The 18,036-nt window shown below is 43.2% G+C and overlaps 1 protein-coding gene across 3 annotated transcripts in view; it reads right to left on the bottom strand.

Annotated features, from left to right (window-relative positions):
• The window catches only part of DOCK5 (dedicator of cytokinesis 5), a 124,339-nt gene extending 110,151 nt beyond the window's left edge, over window positions 1-14,188 (bottom strand). For all 3 annotated transcript variants that reach the window (XM_026714901.2, XM_087938874.1, XM_087938875.1), the window contains exon 1: window positions 13,846-14,188. In XM_026714901.2, coding sequence (XP_026570686.2) covers window positions 13,846-13,888 — 43 coding nt within the window. In that variant the 5' untranslated portion in view covers window positions 13,889-14,188. The remainder of the gene's footprint in view (window positions 1-13,845) is intronic.
• Window positions 14,189-18,036: the final 3,848 nt, after the last annotated feature.

Here is an 18,036-nt window from a genome sequence, read left to right as displayed (position 1 = left end):
CCAAACAAAATATATAATTCTTGGACTTGAAATCCATGAATCTTAAAATTGCCAAGGTTGAGAAATACTGAAAAAGCTTTGTTTTGTCTAGGTAGGAAGGCAGCAGGCTGTTTAATTCCCTTGACCCAGAAATCCAGCTGCGTTGGAGTCATCTGTATGTAACCCAGTTATCCCTAATTGAATACTCTGGAGACTACTGGATTTCAACTTCCAGATCTCTAAATCAAGATAATTTTGTTGTTCAACATCTAGGTTTCAGACAACCCCACTGCTTCCCTCCAGGTTACTCTTTTCCCAAAAACTTGCTGAGCTAAAAAAAGAGAGAGAAATCAGAAGGACAGGGAAATTAATGTCCTTCTAACAAAACGATCTGCAGCAAAATGAAATTGTTCAAATGTGCAACAGATTTCTTACTATTTACACATTACTCACATTATAATAATAAGCACCGTTAGTTGTGCTTAATTATCACGTGACTATTTTAGTTCCCCTCTTCAAGAGTTTGTTAAAAAAAAAGAGAGAGAGAGAGAGGGACAATTCTGCAAACCCTGGAGTTCCCCTCTCTGCAGATAATGTGGTGCTGTTTCATAAGCAAGAGGCTTTAAAAATTAAGCACCGAAAGCCAAACAATCAAATGAAGCATATGTGCCATCGCAAAAGCCCTGGGTAGCTTAACTTGGCAGAGAAGGATCATCCCAATGGGATCTTCTCCAAGGTAAATCCAGGTGTTTATTGATCTAGTTGATTGCCCCACCCAGACACTGATTCAGAATATGCATTACTCCACAGGGATTCATTTAAAAAAAATTAAAAGTGGTATTGGATGACATCAATAAGTTAACAACAACAACAAGAAGTCAAATCTCTGGATGAAATCATTCAACACTGCCCATTAGATGTTAAGCAGTTTGGGAGATAACAAAACACCCTGTGGAACCACAATTTAACTGCCTGCCAGAGGGAAGGCAACCATGCCCTATCATTAATTTCTTCAATTCAACATCTAAATAAGACTGAGAGATTCAAAAGAGAGTGAGATAGAATGAAGAATGAAGCTAGATGAAGAGTGTTTACCTTGGCAAACTGTCTTTTGGCACCTTTTACTTCACATGGCAACCAAAACCTTCCCACTTCTAAGGAATAAGGTGAAAGGAACTTTAGAAACCACCGTGGGTTGGACTTGGGATCAACTCTGAATTGCTATGCCATTTTTTTTAAAAAAATAAAGTGCCTGTTAAACAGCCAGTTTGGTCTAATAGTTAAGGTGCCAGGCTGGAAACCAGGACTCTTGTGAGTTCTAGTCCCATTTTAGGCATGAAAACCAACTGGGGGCCTTTGGGCCAGTCACTTTCTCTCAGCCCAACTCATCTCGCAGGGATGTTGTTGTGGGGAAAAGGAAGGAGCATGAGGTATGTTCACTGCCTCAAGTCAGCCTTCCATCCTTCCAAGATCAGTAAAATGAGGACCCAGATTGTTGGAAGCAATATGCTGATATTGTAAACTGCTCAGAGAGTGCTATAAAGCACTCTAGAGTGGTAAAGATAAAGGTTCCCCTCGCACATATGTGCTTGTCATTTCCAGCTCTAGGGGGCTGTGCTCATCTCCGTTACAAAGCCAATAATCCAGCGCTGTCTGAAGACGTCTTCGTGGTCATGTGGGTGGCATGACTACATGCCAAAGGCACACAGAATGCTGTTACCTTCCCATCAAAGTGATCCTTATTTTTCTACTTGCAATTCTTACATGCTTTCAAACTGCTAGGTTGGCAGAAGCTGGGACAAGTAATGGGAGCTCACTCCGTTATGCGGCGCTAGGGATTCAAACCACCAAACTACTGACCTTTCTGATCAACAAGTTCAGCATCTTAGCCACTGAGCCACCGCGTCCCTCTCGTAGAGTAGTGTATAAGTCTAAATGCTACTGGTATTATTTATAACAAACAATAAAGGGCAGATTAAAAATCTAAATAAACGAATTAAATAAAAGAGGTAGACGGAAAAGCTGTCCTAGGTAGACTATTGAATGTTTGGAAGAGAAGAAAAAAGTTTGCTGCAGGCCATGAAAACAAGGTAGAGAGCAAATCTATGGTTGAATCTGCTTCTATAGTGGGAACCTCCCAGATAATTATACCATACAGCCAGGGTTCCAATTTAGTTGTAGCTGTACTCTGCTATTTGCCTTACATAAGGGTATCTTCACTCTCTTTCCATCCACTCTTACCAAGCAAGTACTCACTGATTTAAGATAAGAAGACTCCCAAGCTGATTACATAGGCTACATTCTTTTCTACTTCATGCCTTGGTTTTAAGTGATACCATCAAGGTCAGATTTGTGGTTGTGGATATGCGGCGAGGGGAGAGGGAGGTTAGTCCCCCCACTCCAATCAACAGAAAGAGCTACAGTAGGAGGTTCCAAAAGAAAAGGAGGAGGACTAGGGGTGATATGATAGCAGTGTTCCAATATCTCAGGGGCTGCCACAAAGAAGAGGGGGTCAACCTATTCTGCAGAGCACCGAAGAACAAGAAGCTACGATGGAAATTGGAAATAAGGAGAAATTTTCTGACAGTTAGATCAATCACTCAGCAGAACAGCTTGCTTTCAGAAGTTGTAGGTGCTCCATCACTGGAGATTTTAAAGACGAGATTGGACAGCCATTTGTCTGAACCAGACTACCATAGAAAACCACCAAGGTCACTTCCAACTTTATTCTGTTATTCTTTAGTGTAATAGTAGACTTTCTGTTTACATGTCAAAGAACAAGAGTCCATCATCTGCTACTCCATGCACACAAAAAACCCTACTTTTAAGACAATCACTTAACAACCACCAATGCAGCTGAAGACAACGTGTGGTTTGGGGAACCCATGAAAGCTCAAACACAACTTAAGGATCTGTCTTCCTGTCATGTGTGGCCAGCTCCCGCCTTTTACCCCAAGGCAACGGCTTTGTTCTACCTCATAAATTTAGAGCCATTGCAAATTGCATCATTTAACATGTCACAGCATAACTTCTTGAATACATTGACAGCATTTGCTTTTTCGTCCTTGCTCTAAAAATAAGAGGTTGTTGTTTCACACAAGCGTCTCAGCTGTGGCAGTTCCAAATGGGATCCTCAGCTTATAAACTAGCAATTATAAATTGCTCCATTACCCCCAGAATATGCACAAATTATGCTCTTAAAGGAAATTACCTCCAGTTTAAGAGCCATCAAGCTAAAACATACTTTTAAGATAAGGAGCTGTTTTTCATGGACCAAAATCACATTTTTTTTCCAAGTCAAGAGTTTTTTATATATTTTTTTTTACTCTTGCTGTAGTTGAAGAGTAAAAAATATACAGAAAGTTTGCTGTCCAGAGACATCTCAATATAATTCCCACCCTTGAAATTCTGAAATAATAAGGCTGCACCTTCCTGGAAGTCATTAATAGCAATAGCACTTAGACTTATTTAAGAGTCTATTGTAGATTATAGAGTTATAGGCAAGCTTCCAATTAAATTCTTTTCTTTTGTTTCTTTCTGACAGAATCTAGTGACAAAGTTACTTCAATGGATCCATCTCCATCCAGAAAACATTTTTTTAAGTAAACAGAATAAGCAAATTACAAAGATGGGGAAAATCAGAGGTGACATTACTGTGAAATACTATAAAAAGCTTCATTACAAGCCATTTGTAAAATGTTGGGACCCTATTGGAGTTCCATGAATCAGTTTGGGAAGATATATATCCAGAAGCTGCTGAACTAAGCCCAGAAGGGCCTGATCACAATGTCCTGGGAGAAATGAAGCAGTGCCCCAGAATTCCACTTTTTAAAACTCATTCAATGTATACAGCAGGTCTTGATTTCTTTCTATAACTAATAGATGGTTTTATAATACAAGTAGTCCTTGACTTACAACAGTTCATTTAGTGGCCGTTCAAAATTACAATGGCGCTAGAAAAAGTGACTTATGATCTTATTTCCTACTTATGACCTTTGCAGCCTCCCCAGGGTCACATGATGTACACTCGAATGCTTGACAACTGGTTCATATTTATGATGGTTCTGTGGTCATATGATCACCGCTTGTGACCTTTTGCCCAGCAAAGACAATGGGGAATCCAGATTTGCTTAATGATGGTGTTACTAATTTAACAACTGCAGTGATTCATTTAACAAATGCGGCAAGAAAAGTCATACAATGGGGCAAAACTTACTTAACAAGTTTCTCACTTAGCAACAGAAATTTTGGGTCAATCGTGGTCATCAGTCAAGGATGACCATAATGTACAGTTTAGTCACAATGTGACTTTTCCCTTTTTCTCCTGCCATTATTCCTCCAAAGAAACAACCAATTTAGCTGGAATATTTTCCAAGATCACTCATGCATTCATGAAATCATAGGGGTGGAAGGACCTTGGAGGTCTTCTAATCTGACCTCCTGCCCAAGGCTCTAATGACACCATGCCAAGAGCATCTTACTCTACCAACGATATTAATTAAAACTGAAAAGCCATACAGGAAAGCCAGCTCATCAATGACTCATTGGAAGACAGAAACTAACTTTAAGGTGTGCAGATTAAATATGGTTTTTGTTTCCATTTAGATAAGGTGGCAAGCTATCTTCATGTATATACTGCAAATACATTTAGAACTGATAACGAGGTAACTCAATTTACTGAATCAACATAAGCTCAGGGAATGTGAGAAACTATGCTGTTCATTCATATCAACCTAGGTCATTTTGAAGTAAAAGCTGGACATCAACATTTGACTACTAGATCTGAACTATTCACTTAAAGATTGATCAAGCCAAACAAAAACCAAACACCTGGATACTAGTTCATATTGCAACAAAACTCCACATTGGCAACAGGAAGGGCATCTAGTCACTCAGTTGCCCAGACTCCATCCCACAAGGGATTATGGGGTTGTTAAAAGATGATGGTACGAATTCATATTTGTTCTGATCAAGGCTTATTGAGACACTAACAAACACACATTAGTCCCCAAACCCTTTTTTCTTTATTTCAATGGCTGTGAATTTTAGTCATTCACCTAAGTCCTTTGGGATAAGTCTGATAAGCACATACCTTTATCTTCCTTGAAATGTTGCCAGTGACTAAATTTCCAATTAGTTATACAAGGCCAAACGGAGCACAAACTTGACACAGAGCTTCAGGTTTGAAACCGACCAGAACGAACAAAGTTGCTTCCTGCAAAAGGTTCCTGTCCCCGTGCTCCTCCCTTATGTCTTATGGGAGGGCCAATCACCTCCAAGCCTTACACCCGAGTTGTCCCTTTTGCCTTAACTATTCTTGTTTTCTGGCAGCTCTACGCATGCACGCACTGGGAACAGACTCCCCTTGTTCCTCTGCCTCGCTGCTGTCAGATTTTTGGAAGCTCCGGAGTCAGCACATAACTCCCAGATGTCCCTGGCCCCATCTCTGTATCAGACACAGGACCCTCGTCCGAGTCCTCCCCAGACTCCCGGACTAGCCCATGTTCCTCCTCACTGTCCAACTCTGCTGCCATCTCCGCAGGCTGCTGGTGGACCACAACAATATTGCAGGGTCTAATCTGGGTCAATCACTGGGACCAGAGGTTTTGTCTTCCAAGCTTTTGGACTTGCAGTGGAGCCTAACTTCAGGGAACTTCTGAAGATGGGCTCCAGACGTTTCCTGAAGATGGGCTTCAGCATGAAGCTTGGAAGACAAAACCTCTAGTCCTGGTGACCGAGCCAAATTGGACTCTGCAATATTATCCTGGGACATGTATATTTTGCCTTCATTCGCTAGTTCATATTTCTCAACAACAGAAGTTGGCAGTTTTTATATAACAGTAGACGTTGCCCTAAAAAATGTCAACCAAGGTCTTGTGTCGTGTCACCATGGTAGAAAAAAAGGGGGTTTTCTATTTGTTTCCCCCACTGGGGGAAGTAGATTAAATGGTAACGGGAAGCTTAACAAACTTCTCGTCTTTTTTTTGGTTTATCATCAAAACTAGAAGAATTCAAGGACTGCACAAAAAGCGGCTCAGATTACTCTTCCTGTCTGCTCACAAATTTAAAGGACAGCATGTAATCTTTTAAACTTTCCTCCTGTGTGTTATGTGAGCAAGTACTTATGTACTTCCATTTGTACAAGGGACACTGAATTTCCATTCAAAATTCCCTATCAGTCACCCAACTTAAAATGATGGAGAATAGGCACTGAGAAATAACAGACTTCCAACATAACTGAAACATACTGAAAAATCTCTACAGTTATTGTACACATACTAGCAAGGCTTAAATGACATTGTAGTTTAGCATCTTGCGGGAACTCTGCCTTTGAGTTCACATCTTGTATTCTATTAATTCCATTAATCCAGGATATGGTTTATTTGTTTGAACAACAACACTATGCCAAACAAACAAACAAACAATTGTGTAGCATGAACGCAGCCTACTGTAAGTTTAAGCTGCAGTTAACAGAACATCTGCTATTTCATATTTTCTATTTTTGTCATTCTTATAATTAAGAGATTATAGTTTTGAGAGGGAGAGAGAGAGAGATCTCACAGATTGCAGTTTTATATACAGCTGGTCCTCATGTTAAGACCTTTTGTTTAACAACCATTTGAAGTTACAAGAGTGCTGAAAAAAACGGTTGTGACAAAAACCATTGCAACAACGATAAAAATTTGGGTGCTTGGCAATCAGCATGCGTTCACAATGGCTTCAGTGTTCTGAGGTCACACGATTGCCATTTGAGATCTTCCCAGGCAGCTTCTTGCAAGCTAAGTCACTGGGGGACACTGGATTTGTTTAATAACTCTGGCAATAAAGGTCAAAAAAATTAAACATCACTTGCTTAATGACCCCATTGCATACCGCTGGACATTTTGTTCATAAGTTGAAGACTCCCTGTACATGTATTGAGATGCAATTTTATAGAATACTGCATCCAATTTTGGTCAGCACACTATAAAGAAAACATTGAAACTCTAGAAAAAGTACAGAGAAGAGCAACCAGGATGATTAGGGGACTGGAGGCTAAAACATACAACGAACGGTTGCAGGAACTAGGCATGGCTAGTCTAGTGAAGAGAAGGACCAGGGGAGACAGGATGGAGGTCTTCCAATATTTGAGGGGCTGCCACAAAGAGGAGGGGTCAACCTGTTTTTCAAAGCACCTGAAGGCCAGACAAGGAATAATGAATGGAAACTGATCAAGGAGAGATTCAACCTGGAACTAAGAAGAAATTTCTCTGACAGTGAGAACAATCAACCAATGGAACAGAAGCTGCCTTCAGAAGTTGTGGGAGCTTCATCACTGGAAGCTTTCACGAAAAGACTGGACTCCTATCTGTCACAAATGGTGTAGGGTCTCCTGCTTGGGCAGGGGGTTAGACTAGATGGCCTACAAAGTCCCTTCCAACTCTGATCATCTGTTATCTGTTATTTCATGTTGAGAGAAACAATTATGAGAAAGTCTTCCCAGTTTCAGTGGACAATCACGAATGGCCTTGGGAATCTTCTCAACAGATGGCTGGTTACCTATGGATTAGTGCCAAGCCCATTGCTTATGTCTCCTCTTTTGATCCTTGAGGGGGGTTAGACTAGATGACCTACAAGATCCCTTCCATCTCTGTTAATCTGTATCAGACAAAGTTTAAAAGGGGTTACAATCAGTCAATCACTAGATACTTCAGTTGTACTGTTTCTCAAAATATATACTCTGGTTTGTGTTCTTACATTAATTTGAGGTGATGCTAAATATGTAAAGAGTTCCTCTTTTTTCAGAGTTCCTATATGTTAGGTTCAGATTTAGTATTCACCGAAAATCAATGGAACTTCAGTGAGTCATGACTAATTTGCCACACTGATTTCAATGCATGATTTGCTGTAAGCATGATCCTGACTCAAACCCTATGATTCAATTGGTCCCAAGTTTCACAACTGGGGAGAAATAATTCATATTTCTAAACCTAACAGGTACAAATCTAATTTTGATAGTATTTCTGAGGCAAGACTAATAGGGGGAAGGAACTTCAGAAGAGCTATCTGGACTGTAGTTCAGCCACCTAATCAGACATCTTTTGTAAAATCAGAAAGGTAAACCAATACAGACTTTGATAGACGTTTGGGGGATTATTGTCAATATGTTTTTATGTTTTGTGCTATTATTATTATTATTATCCTGATTTGTCAAATTAGGGGGCAAGTATAGGTAGCTTTCGACTTACAACCATCATTGAGCCCAAAATTTATGTTGCTAAGTGAGACATTTAAGTGAGTTTTACCCCATTTTACGACCTTTCTTGCCACCATTGTTAAGCGAATGATGGTTAAGTGATGGTTAAGTTAGTAACCCAGTTGTTAAGTGAATCTGGCTTCCCCACTGACTTTGCTTGTCAGAGACACTTGGACCCTGCAAACAATCATAAAGATAAGTCAATTGCCAAGCCTCTGATTTTTAATCCCATGACTATGGGAATGCTGCAACAATTGTAAGTGTGAAAAACAGTCACAACTCATTTTTTTCCAGGGTTGCTGTAACTTTGAAGGGTCGCTGAATGAACGGCTGTAAAACCAGGACTACCTGTATCCCTGCAAGCATTGGCCGTAAATCTGCATTGTTCATTAGTTATTGCTTCTTTATTTCCCCCATACAATTCAAAGTGTTTATGGAGCCATGGTTTGCTTCAACGTGCTTTACTGAATTGGCTGGGTATGCACAACCTGCTACACCAGGGGTGTCAAACTTGATTGCATTCAGGGCCACATCAGGGTTGTGTTTTGACCTTGGGCGGTGGCGGAGTGTCTATGTGTGGCTGGGGTGGGCGTGACCAGCTCCATGCCACTCATGTCAGGGGTTCCTGTGGTGGGATTTAATTTTTTTTACTACCAGTTCTGTGGGCGTGGCTTGGTGGGCGTGGCAGGGGAAAGATACTGTAAAATCTCCAGTCAGTATTCACTGATTCTCTGAACTACTCAAAACTTCCGCTATCGGTTCTCCAGAACTGGTCAGAACCTGCTGAATATCACCTCTGGCCTGGAGGGAATCCTCCTGCAGCCCTTTGTCAGTGAAAATGGAGCCTGGGAGGCATCGCGGGCTGGTCCTTCACTATTTCCAGAGTGGCCCCACGGGCCAGATCTAAGCACCCCGCAGGCTGGATCTGGCCCGCAGGCCTTGAGTTTGACACCCCTGTGCTACACTGTAGACCAGGGGTCCCCAAACTTGGCAAGTTTAAGACTTGTGGACTTCAACTCCCAGGATTCCTGAGCTAACATGACCTGAGGAGGAATTCTGGGAGTTGAAGTCCACAAGTCTTAAAGTTGCCAAATTTGCAGACCTCTGCTGTAGACCACAGTCACACACAGCTGTCAAAACTAAATCATCCAGATTAAGACATAAAATGGATCTACCATCACCCAGTCAACATGCTTGATCTTAACTGAGATCACCAGAGTATTTGCCTGAGGACCTTTTAAGGCTATTATTGCTACAGCTTTGTACTTCTTTAATTGATCTTGATGGGTTAGCTACCTTCTGCTGATGGGTTAGCTGCCTTCTGCTTGTTTGGGCTTAAAGAAAAACACACATGTAACATTCTAAAGCTGTGTCCAAGCACCTTTGATTTCCAGATGTGTTTCACTCACCACAAAATAGCAAATCTTGAATGTCCTTAGCGGATGAAAGGCGTTCTATACATTTTTTATTGATTTTCTATGCATTTTCTTAACAAGTGGGATAACGCATAGAAGTTGTAGATTTACTCTATACTTGTGATGGCAAATCTATGGCATGCGTGCCAGAAGTGGCACGCACAGCCACTTCTGTCGGCACGCAAGAGGTCACTTGGCAGAGCCTCAGGTGCCTTTTCAAGTTCAGTTCTGAATTGAAGAAGCTTCTTGAATGAGAAGCAAAATGTCTTCAAGTAGACTTCTCTGATGATAGTTCCATTAAACTAGCATCAGAAGTAACCAGTGACTTGTTTTGTTCCTACAGAATCTAATCAATCCATTCATGTCACCAGATATTGTGTGGTAATAAGTTACCCAACTGAATTCATGTTATGACCCAAAACTACTTTTGATCTGGTCACTCATGGGATGTCTCAGAATTCTAGAATGATATCCTTTTCTCCAATTCCCAATTACAACTCAACCTTTCTTCTGCCTTGGCTGCACAAACGGTGCAGTATATGCTATATTGCTCCTTTGCAGCTAAGGCAGCACCAGCTCACACACAAGGAGGAAATGGAAGTAGTAGCTGTGGGAAGATCCAAGAATTGCAGAAGTGCAAAAGTTTTGCTGGAAACAACAATTCTAATGGGGAATTTCCTAAAGAACTCACCAGAGACTAAATAAATGCAGCTTCTCTAAGAATTAGAATCACTTCAATATTTCTGAAACTGGATATGAGAATTGCCCCAACTGGGGATATCAGTAGAAATTGTAAGTATAAATCTGCCAATGGCAGCAAAGATAATTTAACATGGGAAACAATAAAAACTCGACATCATCCAATAAAGTTCAACAGTAAAAATCTCGACAATTCATCCAAAGACCCAAATCTTCTATGTAACTCTAATATATTCTGAGACAAAGAATCAAAATACAGATTTCCAGAAAATTTCCATTCTAAAACTTTAAGATCAAGGTAACAGTGATAGAATGTACATTTATCTATAACTTTTTGAATCCAAGAGTCCAGTTACTAAATTATTGGTGAGTATTAGGAAAGAAAAGATATACTAACTCAGGGAAGTCTTGTAGACTTCAACTCCCAGAATTCCCCATCCATCCACCCACCCACCCATCCATCCATCCATCCATGCTGCCTGGGGAATTCTGGGAGTTGAAGTCCACAAATCTGAAATTTGCCAAGATGGGACACCCCTGTACTAAGTGAAGACATCCAAAAAAATCTATACAGGCTAAAAGGTATGTTTTTTCCTAAGGTCCATAGAAATCAAAGGATAGTTCCAGTGCTAGAAATAATATCAATAAGGCTGAAAATTTTATGAAGAGAATGTTAAGTATTATTGACTTTATGCTGGAAAAAGAGAGTAAAATACAGGTAACAGAATAACAGGCTTTGGAAGGGATCTTGGAGCTATTCTAATCCAACCTCACACTCAGTTAGGAAACCCTATATTTCAAACAAATGGTTGTCCAATCTCTTCTTAAAAGCTTTGCACAACTTCTGTGCAAAGTTGTTCCACTGATTAATTGCACTGTCAGTAAATTCCTCCTTAGTTCTAAGTTGCTTCTCTCCTGGATTTAGTTTCCATCCGTTGCTTCTTGTCCTGCCCTCAGGGGCTCTGGAGAATAGCTTGACTCCCTCTTCTTTGGGGCAGCCCCTGAGATATTGGAAGACTGCTATCAGGTCACCCCCTAATGAAATGAAGGGCTTTTCTTTTCATTAAACTAAACACACCCAATTCCAGCAACCATGTGTTTTAGCCTCCAGTCCCCTCAAGGTAATCTTCAATTTACAACTATTTGTTTCAAAACTGTTTGAAGTAACGATGGTGCTTGGGGGAGAGAGACACTTTACAACCAGTCTTCACACTTATAACTGTTGCAGCATTCCCAGAGTCACAGGATCGATATTTGGGTGCTTGGCAACCAGCATATATTTACGATGCTTATAGCTGGCCATTTGCAATCTTAGCAGACTTCCCACAAGCAAAGTCAATGAGAGGAGTTGGATTTGCAGTGATTCACTTAAGAACCATAGCCAAAAAAAAAAAAGCTACTCCAACCCTGCTTTGATTTTCACTGCAACCCTTTAAGACCGATCAGGTTGGAGAACAGTAAATGCCCAGCCTCAGCTAGCAAGTGCTGACTTATTATGAACCTGAATTCAGGCTTCCTTGTTCGGCCCTTAAAACTTGAAAGAGAAATATTCGGTGGGGGAAATATTCAGCTTCAGGCCTATTTATGATTTCCAGTGGAATTATTACACAACGTGTGAATCAAAGAGCTGCTGATATTGCAAATATCTCAGTCATCCACGAGTAGCTGCTACTGGCTTGGAAACTGCTCCTAAGCCCCAGGATCCTTCATTTGAGGAAAGAACCAGAAGGTGACACACGTCTTCTTCATTTTGGCCTAACTGCCTCGAGTCGCTACCCACCTTGATTTCCAAGCCACCGGCTCTCAGAAGAAAAAGCTAGATATAATAAAGTAAACGTGATGGTGAAAGAAAAATAGAAGGAGAAGGAATGTCCAGGTCTTGTCTGGGCTAAAAGTGACCCTGAGTTCTGAGAAAACACAAGATAACTACAGCTCATCAGGCTAGATCCAGGAACTGCACACAAAACTCTCCATGGGGGATGGGTAGAAAAAGGAGAACATTCTTCTAAGGAGAATTTAGCTGACAGTTACAGCAATGAATCAGTGGAACAGCTTGCCTTCAGAAATCATGGGTGCTCCAACACCAGAGGTCTTGAAGAAGAGACTGAGCCACCCCTTTGTCTGAAATGGCATATAGGGTTTCCTGCTTGAGCAGAGGGCTGGACTAGAAGACCTCCAAAGTCCCTTCCATCTCTTGTTATTCTGCTAAGCTGTCTTATGGAGAAGGATTGTGCAGAGCGCGATTTAAATTCTGATGGATTGGTTGGGGTGGCAAGATGGCCTAGCATGAAGGCCAAGGGTCCACTGTTTGAGTACACAACCTTTCACATCAAACACACACACACGCCCCCAACCAGCCCACCTCTGCACTCCCTATTAATTAATCGGATGTCACAATTTATGGCCGAGGCTGACAGCCTTTCTGTGCTTCCCATCAGGCTGTGCCACCTCTGCAGGGGAGGTTAATTAAGCCACCGTAAACAATATTCCAACACACACACACACCCCTTTTCTTTCTTTGCAGCCCCTGCCACTAAAAAAAAATCCCAATGGGGTGGGGGTGGGGGTGGGGGCAAGAAGGAAAACAAAACAATGGGGGGGGGTCCTTGTGCTCTCTGGGCTTGTTTGCTTGGAGATGTTTCATTACCCAACCAGGTAACATCATCAGTCTACGTTGCAATGTATAAAACAATTATTTGCAAAAGCAAACTACACGCACAGCAAACCAGACCACAGAAACGGTGGGGCTGCATATGACTCTCTTATACTGAGCTTCAAAGGCTGATGATGTTGGCTAGTTTGGGTAATGTGCAGGAAAACAACCAAGCTCGGAGAAGAACCTCGAGCACTCCTAATGTTAACCCCCGAGCTACAAATACTCTTCTCTATGGACAAAAACAATCTATTCCCCCACCCCACCCCCGTCTGAGCTATGCAAGAAGAACCTTAAAGGATAACTAACCAGCCAACGGGTGGGTGGATGGACAGTTGATTCCAACTCTCCCTCCAAATCCCATCTCTCTCTACCTGATGGCTGGGGATGATGGGAACAGTGAGCCCTGCCAGGCTGGAAGACGCTTTGGCAAAGTTGAAAAAAACAAAAAAGAGGCTGCAGAAAGGAAGGTGGGGGTGAAGAAAAGGCGTTTTTCTTCCGCCGAAAAAAAGGCAGCTGAGGGTGGGGTCTCGTTTCCCATTCCCCGGCTGCGAACCGACTGGGATTCGCAGCCGAAACCGGAATCCTTCCGGCGGCCGAATATCAGAGCGGGAGAGAGAGAGAAACCTTCTTCAGGCCAAGCAGGAAGGAGGACAGAAAAGGAACAGAAAGAGGCGAGCTGATGGGAGGAAGAAAAGGAGGGAGAGAGAGAGAGAGAGAGGGAGGGAGGGAGATCCGCCCCGCAGACAATCTGTGGACTACATGGGAAAGTTCCAGGCAGAGGGACGGGACGGCGACACGCATCTCTGCACGTGGGAAACAGGGGGCGGGGGGCAAGCTCAGAGTGGCCCCCGGGTACTCACCCACGCCATATTTCTCCCGCTTGGTGGGGATCCAGCGAGCCATGCCGGGGCTGGACTGGAGGGGTGGGGAGAGCCTCGCCTCCTCCTCCTCCTCCGCCTGCTGTTGCTGGCCGAGCCCGGGCTCCGCGCTTCAGCCTCCGCCGGTCTCGGTGGCCTCCAGCTCGCCTGCCATAGTTGGGGGTGGGGTGGGGGTGTAAACCCGGTTCCTGGCTCGCTGGCTGCTCCGCCGCCGCTGCGCCTTCCCGCTTTTCTCTCTGCCCAAGTTAATTCTCCAGCCGCCGCTGCCGCCGCCGCCCGGGCAGCTTTGGGAACTCCAACGGGCCCGCCTTCCACCGAGGGCAGCGAGACGAGCAAAGGGCGGGCGCTCTCCGCCTCTGTTCGGGCGGGATCACCTGCTCCGACGGCCTCTCGCTCTCTTCCCCTGCCCGGGATGGGAAAGGACTTGGCCGCCCAGGATGCCGCCTTCGTGGGTCCGCACCAGCGCCGGATGTTCACCCGAGGCGGGTGCTACGGAGCTGCCGGCGCTGAATTGTGTGTGTGTTTGTGCGTGTGCTTCACAGTGCCTTTTGGGGGTTCTCTTCTCACGCCAAGGGGTCAGTCTATTTTCCAAAGAACCCGAAGGTCAGACAAGGAACAATGGATGGAAACTGATCAAGGAGAGATTCAACCTGAGAATAAGGAGAAACTTTCTGACCGTGAGAACAATCAACCCATAGAACAGAAGTTGCCTTCGAAAGTTGTGGGAGCGCCATTACTGGAAGCTTTCGAAAGATATTGGACTCCCATCTGTCATAAATGGTGTAAGGTCTCCTGCTTGGGTGGGGGTTGACTAGATGACCTACAGGAGCACCCATAACTTCTGAAGGCAAGCTGTTCCATTGGTTAATTGCTCTCACCATTTGGAAATGGCTAGAGTAATGAACAGAAGAACCAGGGGAGACAGGATTGCATCTTCCAATATATGAGGGGCTGCCCCAGAGAGGAGGGGGTCAAGCTATTTTCTAAAGCACCTGAAGGCCAGACAAGGAATAATGGATGGAAACTGAACAAGGAGAGATTCAACTTGGAAATAAGGAGAAACTTTCTGACAGTGAGAACAATCAACCCATGGAACAGAAGTTGCCCTCCGAAGTTGTGGGAGCGACACCACTTGAGACTTTCAATAAGAGATTAGACTCCATCCGTCAGAAATGGTGTAGGGTCTCCTGCTTGGGCAGGGGTTGGACTAGATGACCTACAAGGTCCCTTCCAACTCTGATTATCTGTTATCTGTCTTTCCCCAACATTTCTGGGGCTTCTGCCATTTGGGGGTATTTCTCCTCCGCCCCGTTCCAAGCCTGTTGATCCTTCCCTTCCACAGGAATGATGCCATTGGACCAATATTAGTAGTCTTTGACTTACAACTGTTCGTTTAGTAACCGTTCAAAATGACAATGGTACTGAAAAAAGTTTTCCCCACTTATGACCATTGCAGCATCCACATGGTCATGTGATCACAATTCAGATGCTTGGCAACTGATTCCTATTTAATGATTGTTTGCAGTGTTCTGGGGTCTTTTGTGACTTTCTTTTCAAGCAAAGTCCATGTGGGAAAGCCAGATTCACTTAACAACTAAGTGACTAACTTAACAACTGCAGCGATAACCACGATGACAAGAAAGGCAGTAAAATGGGGCAAAACGCCCTTAACAAATGTCTCAAGCCACAGAAATGATGGGTTCAGTTGTAGTCATAAGTTGAGGACTGCCTGTATTCTTGTTGGCCTTGGAAATAAAAGTGTTGTTGAACCGCATTTCGCAACTGCAGCCCCTTGAAGATATGTGGACTTCCATTCCCAGAATTCCCCCAGCCAGCATCGGGGATTGTGGGAATTGAAGTCCATATTTCTTCAGGGTGCTGAAGTTGAAAAACACTGGTTTGGTGTGTGTGTGTGTTTCACCCTTTTCTCCACCGCTCTGCTCCAGTTTAGATACTTTGAACTACAATTCCCATCCTCTAAACCAAGACTCTCCAAATTTGGCAAGTTTAAGTCTTGTGGACTTCAACTCCCAGAATTCCTGAGCTAACATGACTGGGGGAGGAATTCTGGGAGTTGAAGTCCACAAGTCTTAAAGCTGTCAAGTTTGAAGACCCCTGGTCTAAACTGAGCCTTCCCTGATAGTCTAAAGCAAAGCTCTCCAAACTTGGCAAGTTTAAGACTTGTGGACTTCAACTCCCAACTCCCATAGCTGGCTGGAGAATTCTGGGAGTTGAAGTCCACAAGTCTTAAACTTGCCAAGTTTGGGGACCCCTGGTCTAAAGTAGGGGAAAGTACTAAACTTGTTTAAACTTGCGTTCTTCTTTGCTTGGAAGGAACAGATCCAGAAAAAGACAGTGGTTTCATTTTAGATCTCTCCTGGTGGCTAAGAAGACACACTTACCATGGGCAATGCGTGCAAGACACACCTAAGTTCACCATGGATTACTCCACCACATTTTCCGATGTGCATGGCACATAAAACCAGGTATAGTGTGCCGCCTGCATGTACATGCCACCTAACCCGAAAGAGAGTTGGATGTTTTCTAATTAAAAAAAAATGTCTTGTTTTGTGGCTTGGAATGCCAGCTATGTCCAACTGCAACATTGTTCCAGCAGAGAGAAAGTTGTTGCAACTTTAGTATAAAACAAACATTTTTAAAAGTACACACTGCATCTTTAAAGATACAGCTGACAGACTTGGTCATTTGTTTCAGGAATATATAGCTGAAGGGCACCTTACATGCATACAGCATTAGTCATCTTAGAGGACTGATACACCCAGTTTCTAATTAAACAGGCAAGCTTTCATGGCAGAGTCTCATCCTGCTTCTTCTAAGTATCCTACTGATCGTTGGCTGGGATCGATCTGTGCAAGAACCCAACAGCTCTTTTTAAAATAACCCCCCCACCCCACACACACACTCCTTCACCTCCCACCTCTGCCTTTTAATCTGGACTTTAGAATAAGAGGTGGTTCCTATCTTCCTTGATTCACTCTCCTTATCAGGAACGAAGTGGATTTAAGGATTAGAAGGGCTCACATGACCAGAATTTCTGGCTGGCCAAGATATAATTCAGAAGGTCGAGATGAAGATATTACATTTTTTTAAAAACAAAACAAAAGCGTAATCCAAGCCTGGATGCTAGGTGTGACCTTTTTGCAAAACCAGGAAAGCTACAAATCTCCAGTTGACTTATTTTGATTTATTTTTAATTTAAGTATTTATATCCCATCTTTATTATTTTTATAAATATCTCAAGGTGGTGAACATACTTAATATTCCTTCACCCTCCTATTTTGCCCGCAACAACAACAACCCTGTGAATTGAGTTGGGATGAGAGAGAGAGTGACTGGCCCAAAGTCACACTAGGTCTATTCATACCTAAGGCAGGACAAGAACTTACAGCCTCCTGGTTTCTAGGCCAGCACCTTAATCTTAACAAATTGGCTCTTTAGCGGGAAGTCTTCCTTGAGTTGGGCTCAGTTCTTATGGATGTCATAGACCTGTGATGGCTAACCTTGTCATCGTCGCTTGCCGAAAGTGTGCATGAATGCCTGCACCCAGGGATGGGATTCTACCAGTTTGCACCTATTAGTTAGAACTGGTTGTTAACATTCTAAGCAGTTCAGAGAACCGGTTGTTAGAAGAAATTACTGGCCTAATCCTGTAAGGAAGGCAGGAAGGAAACATTCTGGTGTTGCTCACAGAAACTGCTTCTCTGTTAACCCTTATTACATTCTTGGCAGGGCTAGACTTCCTGTCTTAGGAACTTCTCTGGAGTTTTTTCCCATCCTTTGCTGGTACTTTGCTTGTGTGGAGTGACCATTCAAAGTTACAATGGCACGGAAAAAAGTGACTTATGACCATTTTTCAAACTTACGACTGTTGCAGCATCCCCACAGTCATGAGAGGCCAGGTGAGGAGATGCGTGCCTCGATGTGAGTGATATTGAGTTGGCCACAGCCAGCCAATAACAGGACCACCAAGCCACGCCTACCACCTAAGCCATGCCCACAGAACTGGTTGTTAAAAAAAATTTGAATCCCACCCCTGCCTGCACCCATAATGCAATGCTTGTGCAATCCTCCACCCCCTGCGCATGTGCACATGTCCTCCCCAACACGCACTGCATGCATGCCCCTGCATGCAACCCGCCCCCTGCGTATGCA

Source organism: Pseudonaja textilis, chromosome 9 (genome assembly GCF_049901715.1).
Source record: "Pseudonaja textilis isolate UNSWEBS1 chromosome 9, rPseTex1.2, whole genome shotgun sequence".
In the NCBI taxonomy this organism is placed as follows: Eukaryota; Metazoa; Chordata; class Lepidosauria; order Squamata; family Elapidae; genus Pseudonaja; species Pseudonaja textilis.
The sequence above is the reverse complement of the archived record's forward strand: the minus strand, read 5'-3'. Positions and strand labels throughout refer to the sequence as shown.